This window comes from Myxozyma melibiosi (genome assembly GCF_037950935.1).
Source record: "Myxozyma melibiosi strain Phaff 52-87 chromosome Unknown BZA70scaffold_5, whole genome shotgun sequence".
NCBI lineage: Eukaryota > Fungi > Ascomycota > Lipomycetes > Lipomycetales > Lipomycetaceae > Myxozyma > Myxozyma melibiosi.
This window is the reverse complement of record NW_027042919.1, coordinates 628,516-640,986: the sequence shown is the minus strand read 5'-3', so window position 1 is coordinate 640,986 and position 12,471 is coordinate 628,516. Positions and strand designations below refer to the sequence as shown.

The 12,471-nt window shown below is 50.9% G+C and overlaps 5 protein-coding genes across 5 annotated transcripts; 3 read left to right on the top strand and 2 right to left on the bottom strand.

The window, feature by feature from the left end:
• Nucleotides 1-1,634: 1,634 nt before the first annotated feature.
• BZA70DRAFT_278353 (uncharacterized protein) lies at nucleotides 1,635-3,812 on the top strand. Its single transcript, XM_064912588.1, has one exon. It carries the CDS (start codon nucleotides 1,739-1,741, stop codon nucleotides 3,338-3,340), a length of 1,602 nt encoding a protein of 533 aa, XP_064768572.1. The 5' UTR covers nucleotides 1,635-1,738; the 3' UTR covers nucleotides 3,341-3,812.
• Nucleotides 3,813-4,566: 754 nt separating this feature from the next.
• On the top strand, nucleotides 4,567-6,361 carry BZA70DRAFT_278351 (uncharacterized protein). Its single transcript, XM_064912587.1, has one exon. The coding sequence runs from the start codon at nucleotides 4,647-4,649 to the stop codon at nucleotides 6,330-6,332; it is 1,686 nt and encodes a 561-aa protein (XP_064768571.1). The 5' UTR covers nucleotides 4,567-4,646; the 3' UTR covers nucleotides 6,333-6,361.
• BZA70DRAFT_278350 (Rad9-domain-containing protein) lies at nucleotides 6,362-8,872 on the bottom strand. The gene is made up of 5 exons (XM_064912586.1): nucleotides 8,636-8,872; nucleotides 8,238-8,559; nucleotides 7,849-8,177; nucleotides 6,532-7,791; nucleotides 6,362-6,466 (listed from the first exon to the last, which is right to left on the bottom strand). Exons 1-5 carry the CDS (start codon nucleotides 8,750-8,752, stop codon nucleotides 6,443-6,445), a joined length of 2,052 nt encoding a protein of 683 aa, XP_064768570.1. The 5' UTR covers nucleotides 8,753-8,872; the 3' UTR covers nucleotides 6,362-6,442.
• A 423-nt stretch (nucleotides 8,873-9,295) lies between these two features.
• On the top strand, nucleotides 9,296-11,007 carry BZA70DRAFT_247896 (CTLH/CRA C-terminal to lish motif domain-containing protein). The gene is made up of 4 exons (XM_064910658.1): nucleotides 9,296-9,473; nucleotides 9,541-9,960; nucleotides 10,019-10,330; nucleotides 10,393-11,007. Exons 1-4 carry the CDS (start codon nucleotides 9,435-9,437, stop codon nucleotides 10,816-10,818), a joined length of 1,197 nt encoding a protein of 398 aa, XP_064768569.1. The 5' UTR covers nucleotides 9,296-9,434; the 3' UTR covers nucleotides 10,819-11,007.
• Nucleotides 11,008-12,235, bottom strand: BZA70DRAFT_295313 (uncharacterized protein; the record flags this gene model as incomplete). Its single annotated transcript, XM_064914484.1, has 2 exons — nucleotides 11,463-12,235; nucleotides 11,008-11,400 (listed from the first exon to the last, which is right to left on the bottom strand). Exons 1-2 carry the CDS (start codon nucleotides 12,148-12,150, stop codon nucleotides 11,009-11,011), a joined length of 1,080 nt encoding a protein of 359 aa, XP_064768568.1. The 5' UTR covers nucleotides 12,151-12,235.
• Between the last annotated feature and the right edge of the window lie 236 nt (nucleotides 12,236-12,471).

Sequence of the window (12,471 nt, the reverse complement as noted above, 5' to 3'; positions counted from 1 at the left end):
ATCCTGGTGTGACGGATAAGACCAAGAAGCTGGTGGAAAATTTGATACCAGTGATGCCGAAGCTTGCTATCAATCTTGCCGAGATACTGAGTGAGCCCAGGTCGTCGTCGCCAGATGAAAAGGCTGCTGCGAGGAGTTGGCTGGCGGAGATTGAAAAGAGAGCGTATGAGGCTGATCGGGTGGTTAATAAGCGGAACTGGAAGTATGACGCGTTTATCGAGGAGTGGGTTGAGGTTACATCGAGTCCGGGAGAAACGAAGGAGTTTAAGCTGGTGGATAGCGATTCAGAGGTTGACGACTGCGACGATGGATCAAGTGAGGTGGAAGTGGAGGTGGAAGAGGGAGAGAGAGAATATATGGAGAAAGAAGAAGAATTTGACGATTCAGGAATTGAATTGGTGTCACCACCCTCATTTGCCCGACGCCATGAGATGGTGCGTCAATGGTCATCATCGCCTGCGTCGTTGACTTTACCGCCGGCAATATCAACTCCGTCTGATTACTCAGAGCTCGCGTTTGGCAGCGATATCAGAAAACGGAGGAACGATAATCTTCTGCCGCGGGTTCCGTCTTCGGTGAGGCTTTCGCCGCGGTCGAGTAGACGGGTGCATACGCGGTATTTCAAGCTGCTTTCTACGCCTGCGGTGTCGAGTGTACGGAAGTTGTGGATTGGTCGATTGAGAAATAGAGAGGTGAATGAGGAGGGGGAGGAGGAGGAGGAGGAGGAGGAGGAGGAGGAGGAGGAGGAAGAGGATGATGAGGAAGAGTTTGACGAGATACAGATGTTGATGCCAAAGACAACAGCAACGACAACGGCAACAGCAACGACGAAGCAGAAGGTGTCAGAAAGTGAGGAGGTATACGATGAATCAATGACTCAAGACGAGCTGTCGTTTGAATACGCGTCGCCGCTTCAGGTGCGGGCACGGGCACAGGTATGGCAGCAAAGACAGCAGAAACAGAATAAGTCTGGATGGGCAAGCAGTGGTTTGATTCAGCTTCAACAGAGAAGGGATTATAGAGGGCAAGTGAGGCAGCAGAAGAGTACATGGGCTGATAGTGATGAGAACACAAACACACGACAAAAGAAGAGAAAGCTAGAAGACGAAGAGAGGCTAGACGCGTCTGTGGAGGACGACTTGAGCAGGTATCTTTCGCGACCACGTGAGCCGCTTTCGGATTACACCAACGGAGGCGCGCATGGACAAGGAAAAGCAAAGAGCAAGAGGGTGAAGACGGCTGTGAATGAGGACTCTGAGGATGAGATATGCTCTTTCTAAAGGATCTGTACATATATCTTAGGCATATACATATCATTTACTATCGTGTTGGAGGCAAGTATGCCGTCATAGCCGCCTAGACTGCGGCGGTGGATATCTGATGGTGTTTGTCATTTATTATGTAATACACACGACTGCGCCTTCACATAGAACACAAACATCTGAACAAAAGACACATACAATACTAATACACCAACTAAAAGAACTCGGAAGCAGTAAAACAAGCAGCAGATAGCAAGTTGACGAGAGCTGCGGCAGGTTGAGTGGAAGACGGCGGAAGTCGGAGGTTTAAGCGGCGCTGTTTGTTTGTATTTCTGCAGCAGCACAGACCTCGACGCTTTCGGTCAACTCTTCCTCGCCTCTTCCCGTCTTCCTCTTCCTCCTCTTCCTATACCATTCCCCTCCTCTCCTTCTTCCTATTCTCTTCTCTTATCCTCCTCCTCCTCTCACCCCCCACCATGTGGGCTCGTCTCAAATACAAGCTCCTGCCCTCACCGGCCCCTCCCCTCCCCACCACAAACGACCCTGCCTCCTCCTCCTTCTCCAACCTCGCCAACCACGCGTCCGCCGCCTCCCTCGTCAAGCCCCCAATCTACCGCATCGAGACCTCATTCAATATCCTCCAGACAGTCGGAGCTCTCCGCGCTCACAATTGGGTCGCGACCGACATCCAATACGCGTTCCTCTTCTTCATCGGCCTCTTCTCCCTCCTCGTCGCCGAAGACCCACCCATCGCCGTCAAAGTAGTCGTCTCCGTCCTTCTCTTCATCGGCCTCCTCATCCCCATCACCTCTCAATTCCTCCTGCCCGCTCTCCCCGTCTTTGCCTGGCTCCTCCTCTTCACCTCGGCTACCTACATCCCCGCCGAGTGGCGTCCCCCCATCACCGTCTCCGTCCTCCCCACTCTCGAATCCATCTTCTACGGCGAAAACGTCTCCGAAATTCTCTCCAGCCGTACATCCTCCCTCCTCGATGTCCTTGCGTGGCTGCCCTACGGAGTCATGCACTACGGCGGTCCCGTCGTCTGCGCAATGCTCGTCTTCATCTTCGGCTCCCCCGGAACCCTACCGTGCTTCGCGCGCTCCTTCGGATACATGAACCTCACCGGTGTGCTCATCCAGCTCATGTTCCCCTCCGCGCCGCCTTGGTACGAGGTTCTGCACGGCTTCGCACCCGCAGACTACTCCATGCCCGGCTCTCCCGGCGGTCTCGCGCGCATCGACGAGCTCTTCGGCCTTGACATCTACTCGTCCGCCTTTGGCGCGTCTCCTCTCGTATTCGGCGCTTTTCCTTCCCTGCACTCGGGTTTCTCGGTCCTCGAGTGCATGTTTCTCTCGCACGTCTTCCCGCGTCTGTCGTTCATGTTCATCTTCTACGTGCTCTGGATCTGGTGGTCGACAATGTACCTCACGCACCACTACTTCATCGACCTCATTGGCGGCGCTATCCTTGCTCTGACCGTGTTCCTCATTGCAAAGTGGAACTTCTTGCCAAGTTCGCAAACCGGTAAGAGTTCCCGTTGGCAGTATGAGTACATCGAGCTCACGGATATCAATACAGCCGCAGTACGGAACGTGATGCAGAAGCGTCGCGACTCAAACATCCGCGACACCATCGACAATGGCTACACCTATGACGACTACGATGAATTCGACGACAACCCGCCTCTTTCCAAGGTCGACGAGAATGAAGATGACATCGACGACGACCCGCTCACGCCGCTCGCCTCCGGCGGTCTCACCACCCTCGCTGGCGCGCACCGATACTCCGCAACCGACGGCTTCAACAACCCGAACGCGTCCGAATCGCAGCACTTCGACGAGTCTGACCTCGGATTCGGTGACGAGGACGCTGGCGACTACTTCAATTCGTCGCAGCAGGCCAAGTACCAGCGCGAGGACCTCTACCACGCCGACTTTGACGATCCGTACGCGGACGAGCAAGGTGACGATCTCGGAGCCGGGTTCCAGAAGAAGAACAAGTCTAGCGATCAGAGCAAGCAGCCGTTGTTCAAGAAGGGTCACTCTAAGCGCGACTCTGAAGGTAGTGCTTATTTCTAGACGCATGCACCTCTCATGATTGCCTCTTTATTCTCGGCATTCTGACTTCTACATCCATGCTTTTCACTTTATAAAAAGGGTTCAAAAGGGATTTTGCATTCTGCCAGAGTGCTGACTATAATAACGTTCCACCAACTCCATGTCTCTTTCTCTTTTCTCTCTTACTTTTCATTTTTCCACTTCATTTATGATTTCTCTTATTATATGGAAAGGGCGCGTCTTGGATCCGGTTTTACTTTGTCCTATTCTTTATTCTCTTGCTTGTATTATTAGAACCTATCTCTGTCTCTTTTTATAATTCTTTGTTTTGTTCATCATTCAGTGATCTGCTTTGGGGTATTATTTCATATCGATTTTCTCTTTTTTCTTCTATTTCCATTTTTTGCATAGTCATGAGGTTACAGAATCGTTACTGCTGCAGTGATCTGTTTATTACATGATGACAATATATATCTCTTTATAAACCATCAAAGTAGTCTGAAGTGGAAGTAGAAGTCGTATCCTAATGCTGTGGACGTTGGGAGTTTCCCAAGCGAGGTCCCCCTGAGAAACCATAAAAAAAGAAAATTCTCCCTGGACCGCAAAGTCCAGACACCCACCACCGTCTGCTCCCCAATCCCTCGATCTCGGCACTCGTCCACAATCTAGTGCACTGCTGCACGAGTATCTCTAGATGCTTAATCTACGGCGCCGAAATGCCTTGGCCGCGCTCGGCCTCGTTGCGCGGATAACCGCCTTTTCACCTGCTCATCATTACCTACCCATCTCATCCTCATCATCCCCGTTCTCGACCACGACCGCGCTGAGCAAGAAGGCCGCGAGAAGCAGTAAAAAAACCATTAAGGGTCGCGGTAACTTTCGGATTAATCGCTCTTCCGAGGGTACCTTCACGAGAGACCACAGCGTCGACGACGTCAACGACGCCGACAGCTCAGGTCGAGTTACTCGTCGCGACTCGTACTTCGGCCGCAAGCAGCACCATCCGCCCCAGCAGCACCAGCAGCAGGGAGGCGCTCGAAACTTTGACGGGAAAGGGAAATACGGATCGAAGGGCGAGCGCAGGCCCACACCTCAGCAGCAGGGAGGCGCTCGAAACTTTGGCGGGAAAGGGAAATACGGATCGAAGGGCGAGCGCAGGCCCACACCTCAGCAGCAGGGAGGCGCTCGAAACTTTGGCGGGAAAGGGAAATACGGATCGAAGGGCGAGCGCAGGCCCAGACCTGAGGACGCGTTTAGAAGTGAATTCGACGATTATCCGACCTCGTGGTCGCGGTTCTCGAGTGATCGGAACACGCAGAGAGATGGTATGGGGAACAGAGGAGGTGCTAGAGGCTCGCAGTCTGGAGGGAGAGCTCTTTGGGCGATTTATGGAGAGGGTCAGTCAGAGGAGACTGAACGGACCGGTCGAAACAGGGACGACCGTCGCGGAAAAGATAATCAAAAGTCTGGTCGTCGAACCGGGGGAAAATCCGTCCAAAGAAAAGACGAACAGGACGAAGTTCCCGTGTTGAACAACTACCACCGCCCGGACCGTGGCACTAAATTCCCCGAGGAGATTTCATCTTTCCGGGATATGGATATGGACCAAGACGACGAGAATGTGAAAGCGAAAGCCGGCAAAATCAGGGACCAGGTCTTTGCCTACGCGTCCTCACGCCCGACTGTGCGGCCAACCGTGCGGCCAACTGCAAAGACTCCCGAGCGTCAATCTCTCAAGGCGGAGGGCGACATTGACGAGGTCGAGCTCGAGCTCGATATGGATTCTGACACGGGTGTGCGAAATCGCAAGAAAAACACGAAGAAGGACGAGCCCAAGAAGAAACTCAAGGATGAAAGCAAGAAATTTTTCAAAGACGGCCCGCGCACGAGGGATGGAGCTGAGGTGACAGACCCATATCTGATTTCGAAATACATCAAGGTTGCGATTGCGCGCGGTAACCTGGACGTTGCTCTCGAGAACGCTCGACGAGGCGGAGAACACTCTACCACCGGCTGGAACCTCATTATCCAGCACACGATGAGCGAGGCCAAAGTCAACACCGCACTCTCGTACTTCAACGAGATGCGCCGCCGCGGAGCGAAGCCCAACGGGTACACCTTCACCGCGCTCTTCCAAGGTCTGGCGAACCACAGCGCGATCGCACCGACCGCGGTCGACAAGACGAAACGTATTCTCGCGTACGCTGTACACAAGGGCACGTTCAAGTTAGAGCCGGTGCTTCTCAACGCCGCGCTGCAAGTCGCGCGGGTCAATCGTGACATCGACGCGATGTACGAAATACTCGGGACCGCGATGGACGTGATCCCGCTCGACGCAGCGTCATACTCAATCATCTTCAATATCTACTCCAACGCCGGCCGCTCGAACCGCGAACTCGGCTCTGAAGTCCGTGAGATCTGGGCCGAGGCCGTTAGCGAGGCCAAGCGCAGCCAGAGACTGTCTAATGACCGCGTAGTCCTCTTCAACTCTGTGATCTACAACGTCACGCGCGCGCTGCTCAAGAGTAAAAGCCAAGCGGACGTGTATCTCGCCTACCGCATCATTGTCAACGCATACAATCTCCCGCAGTACATCGTCCCCACCGAGCTCCTCGTGAGCAACATCATCCAAGACCCGTCCGCGGTCGAAGACACCGCGTTGGAGCCTTATCTCTGCAACGACACCAGCGACGAGAGCCGGTTATCCAAAGCCCCGATCGAGAAGACTGCGGTCCCGTTTATTTTCGAGGCCTGTGACCGTCTGCGCCAGCGCGACGCGTTTATCGAGTACCACACTTACTTCAAGCAGCGTATCTACCTGGGCTCTTCGTTGCATATGAAGTACACTGAGCAGATGGACAAGAACGGATTGCCAGCGGTGGGTGATGATGTGGTTCAAGATACGGTGCCGGAGGTTACGAGAAAGGATAGGCGGATGCAGAGGCGTCTTTATGCTCATGAAAACAAAGGAAAGAAACTCATAGCTCAGGAAGACGATGAGGACGACGACTGATTGGTGTATGGAAGGGTTTATTGTATATAGTGTACATTATAATTTTATAGTCATTGTATCGACATTGTTCGTGCGTATAAATCCAGCTAATCACAACAGCGCAAATGATATTACAGATCCTCAATAGGTTTAATCTATAGCAATCGTCAGTCAGCAAATCAGTAATCTTTGCAAAAAGCACACTCAAATAACAACTCACCTCGTCAACCTGCGAAGGAAACTGTGTAGGCATCACAACCTCCCGCCATCCTTCACGATGCCTTTCTCCCGCAAACAACGGGTTCCCATCATCATCCTCGCCACCGCTCTCCTCACCATCGTCAAGATCGACGACTTCCGCCTCCAGGGCGCGCGCTTGCTCGCGCTCAAGCAGCGCGTTGATTTCAGCATCCATGTCGTCGTCGTTCTCATCCTCCTCCTCGTCAATCAAAGTCCGCGGGCCAGCGGGTTTACCAACAACCTCCCTCGCCTCACCGCTGCTGCCACCGGATATCCGTGCACTTCTCCTCCGCGAGGACGCCAGCGCTCCCGCAGCTGCTTTCCTCTTTCGAGACGGTCGCGCATCCGCAGTATCCCCAGCCTCTTCTTCCTGAGACGCCTGCAAGAAAGCCTTCATAGGGTCCTGATATCCTCCGCCTTCTTCAGCCTCGGCCCCTGCTCTACCGCCGCCACCTCTTCCTCGTCCGGAGACCTCTGTCGCGCGGCCCCATACGATCGCATCAGACGTGTCTGCGGGATGTACTGATTCTCTGATTTGCGTGGGTTCTTGGCTTGGATGTGATTCTTGCTGCAGATGACTATTATGCTGCGAAGTTCGGCCCCTGAATGGCGACGCAAAGTTAAGCCGTGGCAGGAGAGGTGGAGGTAGCGATGTTGTAGCAGCAGCAGCAGCGGCAGAAGTAGCAGATACGCTGGCAGATTTCGAGGTATCATGCGCGTTTGCTGTCGCTGCGTCGTCAATCGCTGTCGTCGTAGGAGCCGGAGCAGATGTTGTAGCAGACGCCACAGCGCCGGTAACTGCTCTCGATCGTTCCGCTTCGTTCTCGTCACGAGAAGGAGGTGTCCTTGCTCTTCTTGTACTAGTTCTCTCTTCCTCGGCGCGGTTGCGTCTCATTACAGGCGACAGCGCCGGTTCCTCGGTAAGCCTGCTCTCGTCGTAATCCCGAGCACGTACGGGCGCTTGTGCCCGCAACGTCCATGAGTCGTCGACAGTTACTTCTCTTACCTCAGGTGCAATGCGCTTCGCTAATGCTTGAATGCCGCCTCCGACTGGACGGCGTGGCGGGACGGCAGCACTCGTTGTAGATTGATTGGTTGCACTGGAACTGGGTTCACCTGTAAAGAGGAGAAAAACGCATTTCATCGATTCGGTTTCGAATTGGAATACGATCGGTAACGTAGGTGCGTCAAAAGATCCCTGGATTATTGTATCGAGGCTATCTGCCAGCATAACCAGTGTCTGCCAAGTTCATTAGTTTCAAAGCATAACGAAACAATACCACAACAGGGAACCCACTCTAAATTCCTTTAAGCTAAATACAGCCTCCTCATCCTCACCAACCGTCACATCATCAAAGTCAATACTGCTGACATGAATCGCAGTCTGCAGCGGCTGCTTCAGCACTTCAGCAGCAGACTTTCGGACAATCTCTGTGAAGCTCGTGAGCACGATCTCGTCGCGCGCAAATTTGATACTGAACGCCTCCGCTCGGGCAGAAGTGTGTTCTATGTATTCGTGTAAAACACGTGCTCGAATAGAGAAAGAGTTCGGGTAGTCGTTTAGTGAGTGGAGAACGCGGTACGCGCGTGCATTTTCGTATGAAAGGCGATACGTTTTCGTGATTCCTAGAGTGCGTTAGAGATAGTCCAGAGTCTAGAGCTTGACACGATCGGGAGTAAGCATACCATGCTTACAGTGCAAAATAACAACAAGTCGACATTCAGCTGCTACGTTATCAAGATACAGCTCGCAGCGATCGACGCTCGGATCTTTCTCATGCCGTCTAAAGATCGAGACAAAGAAGCGGGTTTGCAGCTCGATCGCGATGCTCTGAGGTACTCTGTTGATCGCCTGGAAGTTTGGCGTAGAGGAGGCATATGCTCCTGTAGATGATCTGCCGGGAGTGTTGAGCGGCGTTGGCTTGAATACATATCGCTCGAAAAAGTCATCCTGAAATTCAATGAAACTGAACGCAGATCTCGAAGAGTTACAGCAGCAAAGTTTCAGCTGCAGCCAGATAAAACGACAAAAAGCGTTAGACATCAAGCAGATTCCCAAAACCACTCATAACTAATATACTCACTTGATCTTTCTTTGCCTCAATCAATATCTTGTCTGAAATCCTAGCAAGCGCATTCACGCTCCGCGACCAGTCTCGAAAATGAGCGCCAGAGCTGATGGTCACCGCAAACCGCGTCATCTGCTCTGACTTTCAAAAGACAGAACGAGGTGTAAAATAGTTGACTCAAGCGCATACGCTTATCACTCGTACTCTCCGCTATCCGTTCGCTGCTTTGACGATGGTTGTCGTCAATGCTCTTGATCGATTTGAGCTGATAATCATCGCCTTTTGGGAGTTCAGGACGCGTGCTTTATTTAGATTACCCGGCTTTGACTGTAGACGCGTCTACACTATATGACCGAAACAGGAAATACGAGTTACTTCCGGCATATCTGCATATAGTTGATCTCTGAAAATACGCCGACACCTCTATAATAATTTTCATGTGGTGCCAAATAAATGCATATTTCACTTAGCCCCGGCTAACTGTAGGAATGGTCAGGTCGAGCACCCGCCATTCCACAGACGCTATTCCACAGACAATCTGACATTTTGGCGCTTTACCTAACCGGTTTTCAGTCACTTACAAACACTCAGCATACAGGTTCAAATCAATTAGCTTACAGAGAGATTGAAGTACTCATGAGCCTCTTGCGTTGCAGCCAGCTATTATATATGCAGGTGAACCGATATTTCGTGGGGTCACGTGAGTGATCCACAGATCACGGATCGCGGACCAGAACCCCAGATACTTCGAGCTGTACCGCTTTGTCCAGCTACTTTCGGTTCCATAACAGCAACCTACAGGTCAGGCAGAACGATGTCTAAAGATTTCAATCCCGAGAATCACGTATTGCTTGTATGTAGCGTCATTGTTTTGCAGTTACTCTTACTAAGGACCGAACTTCTGACACCCGGAATCACAGGAGCAATCGCTGCTCAAGCTACCTCAGCAGCAAATGCGCCAGACCTTCAAGACCTCCCAGAAGTATATCGAGCGCGATCTTGCGTTTCTGAACAATGCTGCTTCAGAGGCTCTTGAGTCTTGCAACAGTGGGAAAGCATCACCTGATGACTCGCTGTCGCAGCTCGACGTTATGATCTCGCGGCTACAAGGGCTGAAGCGGAAAATGGTTAACCTGCAAGCCGAGGAGGATGTGTATATGCGCAAGTCCAAGGCACGGATTTCGCATCTTCAGGCGCTGTATTCTATTTCTAGCATTGAGGATAAGGATTATGAGCGGTGGAATCAGATCAGAGTCAACCGGCTGTTGGTTGATGACGTCTTGCGGAATGGGTACGTTGATACCGCGAAGGCATTAGTGGATGCAAACCCCGAAATTGAAGTGAGTGGCCTTTATCAAATTTTTGATCCAGCCTCGGATTCTAATCAGTAATTTCCAGGATCTTGTGGATATGGATATCCTCGTCCAATGCAAGGCGATAGAGACCTCCCTTCGAGCTGGTCGTACCGATGAGTGCCTCGCCTGGTGTCAGGAGAACAAGAGCTATCTGAAGAAAGCCCGGAGTTCGCTGGAGTACGAAGTCAGACTTCAGCAGTATGTCGAATTTGTTCGCACAGGAAAAACTGTCGATGCTATCTCTTACTATCGCAAGTACCTTGTTCCGATTGCCGATGTGCACTTTGATTCTGTGATTCGAATTGCAGGAATGTTGGCGTTCTCCCCCGGTAGTGACCAGGAGAGTCCGTATCAGGTAATTACATCACTTTTGGTATTTGTTTACTCGTGATCAGAGATCTAAGTTAACCTTGCTAGGATCTCTTTTCGGCCGAACGATGGAATCATCTGGCAGAAACATTCGTCTCAACTCATCACCTGATGCATGGTATCACGATGCCCTCGTTGTTACAGATCACTCTTTCAGCTGGTCTATCTGCGCTCAAAACCCCATCTTGCAAAGCAGAGAATCACCCCATCACATTTGTATCAAATTATAACTCGTCTCTGTGCCCAATATGCTCCCCAGAATTGAGCGAGCTATCGAAGTCACTGCCATACGCGCACCATGTGCGTAGTATGGTCGATCCTGAACCGGTCATGTTGCCGAATGGACGGATTTATGGACATCAAACATTGATGGACTTTGCTGCGAACGCAGGCTTACCTGCTGGACGTGTGCGTGATCCCACTACGGGTGACGAGTGGGACGAGAAGGTGCTTCGGAGAGTCTATCCTAGTTAAACTAGAGTCTGTATGCTTTATGTCGGTTTTCTTTGCAAGTTTAGCAGGTCGCTGTATTGTTTTGAAACGCGTCCTCTGTGATTTTCTATGTTAGTTCTGGGCATTATTTGGTCTGGGAATGGAGTTTTGTCAACGGCTGAGACATTATGGTTCTATAATAATACATGATACAAACACAACATAATATACACTAGTCGCTGTCTGAGCTGTCATCCGAACTCTCCGGACCGCTACGTTTTCTTTTCTTCCCCTTCAGTCTCTCGAGTTTCTTATTCCGAGAGGCGAGCTGCTGTTGCTTCTTCGACGGACCGTTCTTATCCCTGATCTTGAAGATATACATCCTCGCCTCGCGCTGGTCAAATTTCTTGGTCGTGTCGCCCATGCCTGATGTCCGGCGATGCGTGTAGCCTTCATATGCCTCCCATACAAACCTTCCGCTGCGGACGAGCTCGAAATCAAGAGCTTTGGCAATGTCTTTGAGGTTCCACAGGGAATATGGGAGGCCCTCGAAGAGAGTGACTACAACGACACCAGTGGGTGTGAGTAGAGGGGTTACCGATTTGAAAAATCCAACTAAAAGTTCTAATTAAGATAGTCGTTAGTGTCATGAAATAGTTGTCAGAATGAGTTAGATCAAAAAATACCTTGATTCTGTCGGATATTGCGATCTTGGTCTGTGATCCCACTACCAGTATGAGGAAAATTGAACACACAGCAGTCGAATTTCCGCTTCCTCAGATACTTTGTTTTCGACAGAGCGGTAGCATCAACATTGTAGAGAATTTTCGCAGGCTCTTTTTCATCTTTGAAGCCACCGGACTTATCTTGGGATTCTTCGCCATCGTTTTCAAAATCAGAAAAATCAGAAAAATCGTCAGATTCGCTGTCTTTGTCTTCAGCATCTGACTCTGCCTCGGCGCCAGTCGACTCTTCTATAAACTTGATGTTCTCCTCCACTGTATCTGGATATTTCGCCAGCAAATCCTCCTTTGAGTCGTACACTGTAGCTGTTATCCTTCCGGAAGGATGCGCGAAAGGGGGCTTCAGCAGTGCTTTTGTAAACGAAAGATCGCCTTCACCGACTAGTAACACTTGGTCCAGCTTTTCGCAAAATTGCATAGCTTTCCCACCATTCCTATTGCTTCCATTTCCACTGCTACTCCCGATAGGCGCGACCTGGCCCTTCCCCAGCTTCTGCTTCTTGGTTCGTGTGTCGAAAGGAACCTGTGCCTTCGCAGCTGCCTTCGCCTTGCGAGCGGCTTTCGCCTTGTTGAAGGCACTGTTCGGGTTTGGTACAATAGTATGCTGTCTATGGGGACGACGGGGCCTCATTTTGACAGTGAAGAGCTGAGAAGTACGCAGATAGAGCTGTTATACCGAGAATATGTATATCAAGAGAGCGCGCTGCACAATTTTTTCATGCCTGATTAAGCTTTCTGATTTAGAGTCTGCGTTGGGAGTTTTACACCCCCTGAAAAAATCCCGATTAAGAAATACAAAGGCTATTTGAAAATGTCGGTAGTGCCCCAATATTAAGCATCTACAGTAAGAAAGTTCGGTCTTATAAGATAGCTGAAGCACTGCTTTACAGTCTGTATGCTTGTAGTGTAGCTCATATACAGCAAAAGAAAAATAAATTGAATGAGGTGTTCT

Excerpts from the sequence above, each read along its gene's own strand:
- BZA70DRAFT_278353 (XM_064912588.1), top strand. The coding sequence starts at position 1,739 with ATGTGGGCTCGTCTCAAATACAAGCTCCTGCCCTCACCGGCCCCTCCC.
- BZA70DRAFT_278351 (XM_064912587.1), top strand. The coding sequence starts at position 4,647 with ATGGGGAACAGAGGAGGTGCTAGAGGCTCGCAGTCTGGAGGGAGAGCT.
- BZA70DRAFT_278350 (XM_064912586.1), bottom strand. The coding sequence starts at position 8,752 with ATGACGCGGTTTGCGGTGACCATCAGCTCTGGCGCTCATTTTCGAGAC. Across the intron at positions 8,560-8,635 it reads TTGAGGCAAAGAAAGATCAA|CTGAAACTTTGCTGCTGTAA; the intron begins GTGAGTATATTA and ends ATCTGGCTGCAG. Across the intron at positions 8,178-8,237 it reads TATTTTGCACTGTAAGCATG|GAATCACGAAAACGTATCGC; the intron begins GTATGCTTACTC and ends AACGCACTCTAG.
- BZA70DRAFT_247896 (XM_064910658.1), top strand. The coding sequence starts at position 9,435 with ATGTCTAAAGATTTCAATCCCGAGAATCACGTATTGCTT. Across the intron at positions 9,961-10,018 it reads ATGCAAACCCCGAAATTGAA|GATCTTGTGGATATGGATAT; the intron begins GTGAGTGGCCTT and ends AGTAATTTCCAG. Across the intron at positions 10,331-10,392 it reads ACCAGGAGAGTCCGTATCAG|GATCTCTTTTCGGCCGAACG; the intron begins GTAATTACATCA and ends TAACCTTGCTAG.